We start from the raw sequence: 10,716 nt of genomic DNA on the forward strand, positions 1-10,716 counted from the left end.
CTTTCCAAACATAGTGAAAAATATTAGTTTACCATCTGAGAAGTTGGATAATCTCTACGTAGGACAAATACAAAGAAAATCATTCCCATGCAGGGTACAGTCAATAACCAAAATATAAAATAACTAAATCGGAGAAAAAAAGAGATATCCACAGAGAACAATAATGCAAATGATAGCTGACTTCATATGAGAAATAATGAAGGCCAGAAGACAGTATTATCAAGTCAATAAATTGTCTCTATGTTAAAAAAATGAATAAATTAAAATCAAATCAATGAAGAAAGATAACTTAAAAATGGCAAAGCAAGTAAGCCTTACTGGTTCTCAGGATCTATAGAATCCTATTTGTCTATACAACTATACATTGACACTGCCTCACTGCTAATATTTAATTAACTTTTCACTGAACAGACCAGGGAAACAACGTATACTGGCTTATGACAATAATATCATTGGAGTAAAAGAATCCAAGTTATACTTGTATTTCCATCATTTTCTCAAAAGGTTAAATAGAAATGAGATTAATTATTTTGTGGACTTGCTTTCTGGTAAAAAGAAAGGCACATGATAAATAGTAATTAAATATTTATTCAATAGTAATGAAAAGACAAAGTGTCACAACATATGTTTTATAACTTTATATTACGTACTTTATTGGGCATTTAAGTCTTTTCATTGGTAATCAATTTATGCTGTCATTTATTATTACAAGAAATAAAAAAATGATCATCCTGATCCTATAATTATCAATAATTACTATTTATAAACTGAATAATATATACTAGATATTGAGTAGATGCATAAGTTGTCTCCAGACTATTTACACTGGGATGGGGAACACTTGGATTCGTTGCTCTGTCAATAAAAGGAGGATTTTCACAATAGAAGGAAGACTAATCAGAAGGTGCAAAGTGAACCTCAGTTCTTTGTCAGGATAAGTAGGGTAAATAGCAAAGAAAATAATTCATGTTAGTAATTAGATATAGAGCCTTTGCTTTTCAGTGCTATGTTACTGTGGATTAAGCTGTCCTTAGAACTATATAGGTCATCATCAATGTTGATAATGATCACAGTGACTAGAGAATCAAGAAAATACCACATAATGAAGTTTGACATTGTAAAAATAATAATTATCCCGAGTAAAGTACATGAACTTGTTCCTAGTCAACATCTAAAAAACTATGTACATCATTAAATGTGTTAGATTAACTTGTGTAAATATTTGCCATAATTTTAACTCCAAATTTTATGAATGCTAAACCTCAGAGTTGAGTGTACAGGTAGAGTGCCTATCAGCTCATGTAATATGATTAACTTCGCAATATTTAACAAATTACACTTATGGAGAATAAGGACTAGTTCAATTATCTACATGGCTGGGGGTTAGAACCAAGGTCAAACTGAGAGATTAATTTTCCAACCTTTATCAGAATTGAGTTTCAAATAGGATTAAAGTTCAATTATTAAAAATGAAAAAATATATAACCTGCTAGCTTTCCTTTCCATGAACAAAATACTATTTTCCATAAATTCTACCTACTGATAGGTGCTTTTAAAATTGAGAAACCTACTTTGTACTGGAAAATATTCTGCTCACCTTCTGATGTAAACTGATTTAAACTACTAATGAAATGTCATATAGTACCTGTCACTACGCAGACTAGACCTCCTGTTATCTGAGGTTTTCAAACCTAAAAAATTGATTATTCTTCCAATACCATGCCATGGTTTCTTTAAATCATTTATCTTGGGTACAAATCCCAGCTTGCCTTTCAAACAAATCTTTTTGAATTTTGAAACTAAAATTGTTTTTTTCTAGTAATAAATTAGTCCTAAACTAAGACTGAAGACTTTATTTTCTGACAATCACTTGTTATTATATCAAACTCATATTTTAAAAGTGTGAAAGTAAGCCAGGAACTAACCAAGTATAGAATGAGAATTTTCATAGTTCCTTGAATTGCTCAAAAAGATACAGTAATTTTTTTTGCAATAAACTTTACCGAGTTATAAAATTATAGCAAGTCACTTTACAATAGATACATAAATCTCATATAACATTTGAAATTTAGAATTACAATAAAGAGTATAATTTCATACAGTTTTTATTAGATCTTTATTAATTCTACTTTTATAATGTCTGAGATTGCAGTTTGACCTCACAGTTAATTATTCTTATTCATACTCTTTCATAATATTTGAGGTGTCTTAAAATTTAGGAATATGTTTTCTTCTGAAGGACCACTACTATGAAAATAGGATTGGTGTATTCTATAGCTTTTTTTTTTTGCAGTATTTAATTAAATTGATTAAAGATTGATAGATACATACATATATACATACACACATACATATGTACTTTATAAGGTTTAAAAATGTGATGTTTCCTGTACATTTTTTTGGTTATGGCTTTAAATCACAGGATAATGCAATAAATAGGTACCAAAAAATAACCCAATCTGTAATAGTTACTAGATCTTTTAATAGAGTCATCATCCTTGTTTGCTGATGATAGTACCCAGGGCCAAAGGCAGGCGCCAAACCGCTAAGCCACCCAGGCATTCAATTAGCATCTATTTTAAATGCTAGTAATTATCACAGAAGACTGCCTGCCAATGATGAATTAGGGATTGATGCAGAAGGCATTCTTATGTATTACTCTGTGAAACATGTCTTTTCATTTAGATCAAGTGACTGTCCCAAAATAATTTTCCTCATTTTCTATTGCAAGTTTCTCTGTACACATACAAGTAAAATGATAGTTATATAAATGTGTGTCAGCTCAATTAACACAATAATTTCACACAATTAAAAGATTCTAGCTGCTTGATATTAGTAAAATTAGAGACTTCAAATAAATCATCAGTTAATTTCAATAATCATTTGATTTTTCCATTTAATTAATTGAATTAAGTAGAAAGTTTTACAAGTTTATTCTATTGGATGCAAGATATCTGATAATATTAGGAATGCTTTTGAAAATTCAGTCAAGTTGTTCAAAGATAAAGTTATTTGTTCTTGTGTTAAAATCATAGAAAAAAGTTGGTTAAGTATATCTTGATATATACATTTTTGATTAAGTTGAGAAAAGGCTGGAATTAACTTGGAATTTATTGTGGTGCACACATAATTCATATTTTAATCCAAATGAGTGATATTCACATAATTGAAACAGAAGGTATAGTTGCAAATTTTACAAATAACTTTAAATATTCACAGGACATTTTTTAAAAACAAAGCTGATAGGAGGGGAGAGAAACATGTTACATGGCAGTATAGTTTATTTTGCTGTTGTCCATCAACATTTGGATTTTAGAAACGTTTAAGCTTCTGAGGAGTGATTGCTAATAAATCCAATGTCTCAATGACATTTTAGTGAAAGAATCCTCTAAATTTTGGTTCCAACTTGTTCAAAATCAGTAATAAGCATTTACTCAAACAGCTTAATAAATTAAGCACACTCAAAAATCAGTTTTTGAAAGTTTTAGTGAGTAGTATTTATTTTTAAAAATACATTAAAATGTATTTCTATATAACACAACAGAGACACTGAACATACTAAGTAAGTTCAAAAGCCCATAATATTATACGTGCTATAATTGTGCTTGGGAATAACTGGAGTTGTGGGAAGAACTATTTGAGGAAGATCGTATATTTTATGCATAAATTTATGTACCAGAACATAATGGAAATAAATTGAGAAGCCCTACAACTTTGCAGCACCTAAGACTGGCCAAACATTCAAAGGAACTATATATGAAGATCATTTATTTCACATAGCTTTTCTTTAAAAATGTTTGTCAAAGAAAGTAATAGTGAACAGAATAAAAATATGGCTCCTATGAAAAAAATCTGATTTGTGCATTTTACCCAAAAAAACTGAATTGAGACTAAATTTCATTTAGCAGATTTCTATTGAGATTAACAGGAACCTAAATAGTTCAGTGAAAATGTCCTCAATTAAGAATGGCATAGTTAGGAGTCAATTGAAGACATTAACAATTTCAATTCATTAATCATAAATGCAACTCTGAAGAGGTTATAACTTCATAAAAATTATTTTTTATTTTATTTTATTATTTATTTTGTTTTATTATTTATTATTATGATGAAAATTATTATTAGAATAAGACCACAATAAAAATATTCATTCTCGGGCAGCCCGGGTGGCTCAGTGGTTTAGCACTGCCTTCAGCCCAGGGCGTGATCTTGGAGTCCCGGAATCGAGTCTTACATTGGACTCCCTGCATGGAGCCTGCTTCTCCCTCTGCCTATGTCTCTGCCTCTCTCTCTCTCTGTCTCTCATGAATAAATAAATAAATCTTAAAAATATATATATTCATTTTTCAGAAAAATATTTGCAACATATTATTTAGAGATAACTATGGCTTAATATAATTTCTGCTTATATTATTTTGTAATGTCAGATAATCAGTAAAAAGTATGTTTTAAAATTTCCTTTGATTTGTAGAGTGCAAAGATCAAATTATAATTATTTTCTTTAAAAATAATTTTATTAAAAATAATTTTTGAATAGGACTACTTTATGTGTCTGCTGATTTAATTAAACTAATTTGTTTGTCAATAGATAAATATTTCAAATATTATATAACTGTTTTTCGCTACTTCTTTTTCTCAAAAATATCATGGTTTGGAAGATACATTATATAGTTTCCATACATATGCAGGATACAGCAAAATACTGTACAAATCTTTCAACTCATAAACTGTCTTGAGGAAAGAGAAGACTTGGGGGATAAAAGACCTGAAAAGATTTTTTTGAAGACCGTAACTGGAGTCATTGCCAGTACTGCGGCCAACCCTTCCCACTAAGGAACAGTGGCTGATACCAATATCTCTGTGGCTCTACCAATATTTCAAATCTCCCTGAGCAGAGTTAGGAGGAGGGGCCTGCAGGAGAGACCTTAAGAGTTATTACCATTCTCTGTAATTTGGAAGACATGCATTGTTTTGTTGCACTCCCACAAAAGGAGCCTGTAGGTGTCTTCTAATTGTAGCTGGAGACACCCCTGCTTAAAGACATTTTGAAGAGAGACAGATATACTGATGATGAGTTATATTTCCCCCAAAATGGGAAACTGTAGAAGAGCTTAAAGATGAGATTGCAATGGCTTAAACATATTTTCATGATTTAAACATTTAATCAATAGTTAAGAAAGTTTTTGTTTAAACAGTGATTTCATTCCACATATTTAAATTCATTTGAGAAGAAATAAAAAAATTTTTACACTTCATAAAAGGGGATTGGTCTGTAATGACATGTTACATAAGGAAATAAATTAGATATAATTATGCAAAGTATGTGCAAAATGTGCAAAATTATGCAAATTCTGTGCACTACATCTAAAAATATTTTAGAACTTAAGAACAAAATATACTTTGTCATGGCGAAAAATTTGTCAACTGGTGTCCAAAACTCATCTTATATTACGGAATACTTAGCAGGATCATTTAATTGCTAACTGAACTGATTATATTGATTAAGCATATCCCTAAAGCAAGGTCATAGTGTAAAACCTCCAAAATTGTATTTTTCAGTAATTAATGAAATATTTCAAATTTAATTTGAAGTAAATAAGGCAAAATTAAAGTGATTTGTATACATACATACATACATATGTGCATTTTTTACCTGAAAATGGCTCATCACATTCACAGATGAAATTATTTGTAGTAATATTGCCATAATTCCCATGGAAACAGATATGTGGTTGACACTGGTCAATAATTTCTGAACAATTTATGCCTATTCAAAAGAAAGAAATCAAATTTTCAATTAGATTAAAAACATTTACAGTGTATATAATTAAGTATGGTCATCAATTTTCCCCAAATTCTTTAATAATGATATACATAGATAAATAATCTGTCAAAACATGATCAATAAATTCAAATTATGAAAATCAACTAAAGCTTAGATATCAACAATGAGTACTACAGTTTGGGTCAGAAGATGGAAAACTGATGTCAAACGTTTTGAAATTGATTTTTTGGTTTTGTATCAATTTAATACATCATAATGGAGTATATTTTATAATTTCTTCAACATACACTGGAGCCCTGCAGGGGTAATTTATGAAGTGACACATTCAAAAGTATATTGTGCCTTAGCCCTATCACCTAGCCAGGATGATAATTCAATAGAGGAAATGTGAAAGATTTGCACCATCTGAGGTGGAACCAGGGCATAAAGTTTTAGTCAAGCAAGTTGAATAAACTCTAGAGGTCTGATATACAACATTGCCTGTACTGTCAACAATTTTATATTGTACACTTAAACATTTATTAAGAGGGTAAATGTTATATTAAGTGTTCTTTCCACAATAAAAATATGTAAAGTAAAATAATAAAGTTAAATCTAAAACAATGGGGATAAAGAGAAAAGGCTACTCAGATTCTAAGAAATTATGCACAAACTTTCAAGTCTGCATTTTCTTGCCCTATCTGTTCTATCAAACTTTCAAATCTCAGTAATTCAAACTACTGTGGTCCTACAATATCACGTGCCATAATCTTTCATAGCATACTTTTCTATATAGCTCATAATATCCTCTGTACAGAACATGTCTAGAAAATTCCAGAGCATGGCAAATGGACACATGTTACTCTAAAACAGTTGCCCATAGTTTAGCAATAGGCCAGCTACCCCTCCATTCTAACTGGATTCTTAATTTAATTTGTAAGCAGTTTTTGCCATTATCATTGATTCCTTTCAAGTTCTTTATAGACTGAAAGCCCTGCCTCAATAATACACAACCCTTTTTCCTTCATTTACCTCCAATCTCTAACTCAATGAAAATTTAAATAAATATAATTATGTGACAAATATTTCCATGTATAAAAACTAAATTAACAAGAGAATGGCCAATAGGTCATATTGTATTTCAGTCTTACTGTCATGGGCTAAATTGTGAGCCCTCAAAATTCATATTTGCAATCCTAACTTCCAGGACCTCATAGTGTGACTGTATTTGGAAATAGGATCTTCAGACAGGTAATAAAGATTAAATGAGTCCATTAAGGTAGGTCCTAATCAAATGTGATTGATGTTCTTCTAAGAAAAAAATTTGGACATAACGGACCATCCAGAGGAAAGACACAGGAGAACAAGGGCTGTGTACAGACCTAGGAGTGAGGCCTCAGAAGAAACCAATCTTGTTGACACGACACTTTGATCTTTAACATTTAGCCTCTAGATTGTGAGAAAATAAATTTCTGTTGTTGAATTTACTCAAGCAATGTACTTTGTTATGGTATCACTAGCAAATTAATACAGTTAATATTCTCAATTTCTTTGGTAATTCTATGTATTTCTGTATAATCTCAGATGGAAAATTGAAGCAATTATAATTAAAGGGCATTATGCTATATGCTCAGTATTATGGTGTTTAATCTTTAATGATTTAAATTATCTATGGGGTGTTTCTAATAAATAAATATTGGATAGAAACAAATCACTATATGTGACTAAAATAAAATCATTAATATAGCATTCTATGACATATGATTACATATGTCCCAATTAATATTCTAATAGATGGTAGAAATTTTCTCGCCAAATATTTATTTAAAATTCTTTGGCCAAACTAAAATGTATACTTGAGGATCTCTCAATTAAGTTGCTTTTTCATTGACCCCAAATCAGCAATTCGAGTGCTTTCACTTTTTTGCTGACCTGTCTTATTTTAATTACCTGATAAACTCCAGGAAAAGTCAAGGTTACTTAAATCTTTGTTCACCACTGCCAGTAAGAGTAAGATGAGAATTTGATCCCAGTTATAGGCAGAGGTTGTATCAATATTGTATCAATATTGCTAGAATTAACTTCTGAAATGGTCTTAGTACTTCCCTACTATAAAGTCTAAAATTTCTCTGAAAGATTGGCTTAGGTTAATTTTACAGCCTATAAGAGTTTATTGAGATATTTTATTATACAGTCTTCTCAAACTTGGATCCAATAGTCTTCCCAAGCACAGGGAAGAAAAACCTTGTTGAAGTCCCCTAAAGCCTACCTGAAAGAATTTACACTTGTATCCCTGAGCCTCATCTGTTCTAGTCATATCTACTGCTCACCCTCTTGACCAAATGTACTACCAATCTGTTGCTTGTTTTCCTACACTATCATTACAAACTGTGTCAAGCAATTCCCTTTGTTAGATCATCCTTGTCTTACCTATTACCCTTGTAAGTCTCTATGCCAGGTCTCTAAATTCCCAGTAAAAGAAATCCTTTCATAAATTTCTACAGATTAAGTTTTTCTCTATATTTCTCAATGTTTCTCTTCATTTCCCTCTGATCACCCAAATTCCATAGTAAACTTTCAAAAAGTGATAGTTGATTTTCTCTTAAATCCTGACTTCAATCTCAGGTAGTATACTTTACATTGTTTTTAGATTGCTGGCTTCATTTACTCACCAAATGTCTTCTTTTTACAGCCTTTCCTCATCATTGTCTCTCATTTAGTTTATTATAGCCAGGTTAATTAATTATGTCAAGTTATTTCCTTCCTTTCCACTATTATCTATCAATCACTTCATAGGGCTGCACCAACATCCATTAAGAACATTGCTCTTGGGGCTCAATCAGTTAAGTGACCTACTCTTGATTTCTGCTTAGGTCATGATCCCAGCATCATGAGACGGAGCCCCATGACAGACTCTGAACTGGGCATGGAGCCTGCTTAAGATTCTCTCTCCCTCTCCCTCTGCCCCTACTCTACCCCAGGTTGAGTGTGTGTGTGCTCCCTCTTTCAAAAAAAAAAAAAAAAAAAAGAACATTGCTCTTGGCACACAGTTATCTTTTCCTTTCCAATTCTGCCAAGCAACTTCATGCCTTCCCCACAACCACATATATTTGTACCTTCCTCCACTCAGATCCACACTTAATTCCCAGAACTGTTTAAACTAAATACCATAAGCTTAGAAATTTTATTCTATGACTAATATTACTCTGATAATGTTTTTTTTAAATGTATGATACATTAAGAGTGAATTTTGAGAAGGATGTGAAAATATATACTTCAGGGTAAAATATGTTTTTAAAAACCCTCTTATTTAAATAAGAAAAAAATAATTTAGATAACTTGCCTGAATATAATTTTGTGTGTCCAGATTCCAACTTTAGCCCATTCTAAAAAATCTACAAAATTTTTAGAAGTTTAGTTTTTTTTTTTTTTTGGAAAGCAACAGTTAAGGAACTGTTTATTTTCCTATTTTAATAGAATTATGTTATTTTTTTAAAAAATAATCTTACCTGTAAATGGTTGGTGACAGATACATTCATATCCTTGCTTATTCCATTTTCCTCTTTTATTAATGCAAATGCCATTATTTTCACATGGTTTATAAAAACATGCATCAAGTTCCTGGCAATATTTTCCAGAAAATGGAGGCTGGCAATGGCAGTTGTATGTCTTGCTCCAAACTTCAGTAAGACATTTACCATGCCCAGAGCAAAATTCTGAACTCAGAGATTCCTGGCAGAACTGTTCTTTCACTGTCACATTTAGTCGTAGCCCCAGGTGACAAAGCGATGGACCACTTGCTGTTACTGTAATAAAATAATGTGTCCCAACACTCAGCCACTGTGAATTAACAGTATGCATTCCTTTTAGTTTGCAACCAAAAAGTAACTGATCTTCAGTTGTGGTGTTTTGCAGACAGTCAATGAATGATGCTTTAGAAACATTCATCAGATTTATTTCTGGAGACTGAAGAGATGGTTCAGAAGAAATTACAAGGATGTCTCCCAATTGAATTTGCAAAGGGCAAATCTGGGGAACAACTTGATTGCCTGAAGTATTCATTTTAGTATTTACATCCCCAAACCAGCAATCTCCATAGAAGTCCATGCAGATGTTTCCTGTTAGTGTCCAATTCACCACATATGATAATGGCTGTGTATGCCATTCTTCCACAAACTGCCATTTACATGTTGTTTTTCCATTTATAAATGTGCTATGAAGAACCACTAGGCTCAGAAGCATAATTGATTTGTTAATCATTTTGGGCAATTGTATTTTATAGTCTGTCATGAAAGTGTCATAAAGAATTGCTGCAAAATGGCTTTTAGTATTGCAGAAAATTTCCAAGCTGAGATTTTGTTCAAGGATCCTAGGAACTGGCTTTTCTCCTGTTCCCAAAATGCAAATGGACTAATGACAGTAGATTTTGATCAACAGTAGACTTCAACTGGTTTAAATTTCCCTTTAAACAAAAAGGATACATTATTAGTGAAGTTTTTCCTAAGTTACTTAATGGTATACACAATTCTAAGCTGGTTTTTTTAAGGACTGTGCTGCTACCTTCTTTGTGAAACTAGGCTAGAAAAAATGTGGCGAAGATATGTTGCATCTCATCCTGCCCTATAGAATTACATGCTTCTGAAACTTTTTTTAAAGATTTTGTTTATTTACTCATGAGAGACACAGAGAGAAAGGCAGAGATATAGGCAGAGGGAGAAGCAGGCCCCTCGCAGGAAACCTGATGAGAGACTTGATCCCGGGACTCTGGGACCATGCCCTGAGCTGAAAGGCAGACGCTCAATGACTGGGCCTCCCAGTCATCCCATTTTGGTTTTGTTACATAATTAAACCAACAATTTACTGCAGTCTTTTGTATGTTCTCTTTACACCAAGCTTCAACAATACTGAAATACAGGAATAATCAAAATCCTTGATTTATGGATGGTTTTAAT

The 10,716-nt window shown here is 31.7% G+C and overlaps 1 protein-coding gene across 1 annotated transcript in view; it reads right to left on the reverse strand.

The window, feature by feature from the left end:
• Positions 1 to 10,024, reverse strand: part of EYS (eyes shut homolog) — a 1,553,129-nt gene extending 1,543,105 nt beyond the window's left edge. The window contains exons 1-2 of the mRNA XM_055330595.1: positions 9,274 to 10,024; positions 5,654 to 5,767 (exon numbers count right to left, since the gene is read on the reverse strand). Of these exons, the coding sequence (XP_055186570.1) occupies positions 5,654 to 5,767; positions 9,274 to 10,024 (865 nt within the window). The remainder of the gene's footprint in view (positions 1 to 5,653; positions 5,768 to 9,273) is intronic.
• Positions 10,025 to 10,716: the final 692 nt, after the last annotated feature.

The sequence above is a fragment of the Nyctereutes procyonoides genome, unplaced genomic scaffold (assembly GCF_905146905.1).
Source record: "Nyctereutes procyonoides isolate TBG_1078 unplaced genomic scaffold, NYPRO_anot_genome, whole genome shotgun sequence".
Taxonomy (NCBI): domain Eukaryota; kingdom Metazoa; phylum Chordata; class Mammalia; order Carnivora; family Canidae; genus Nyctereutes; species Nyctereutes procyonoides.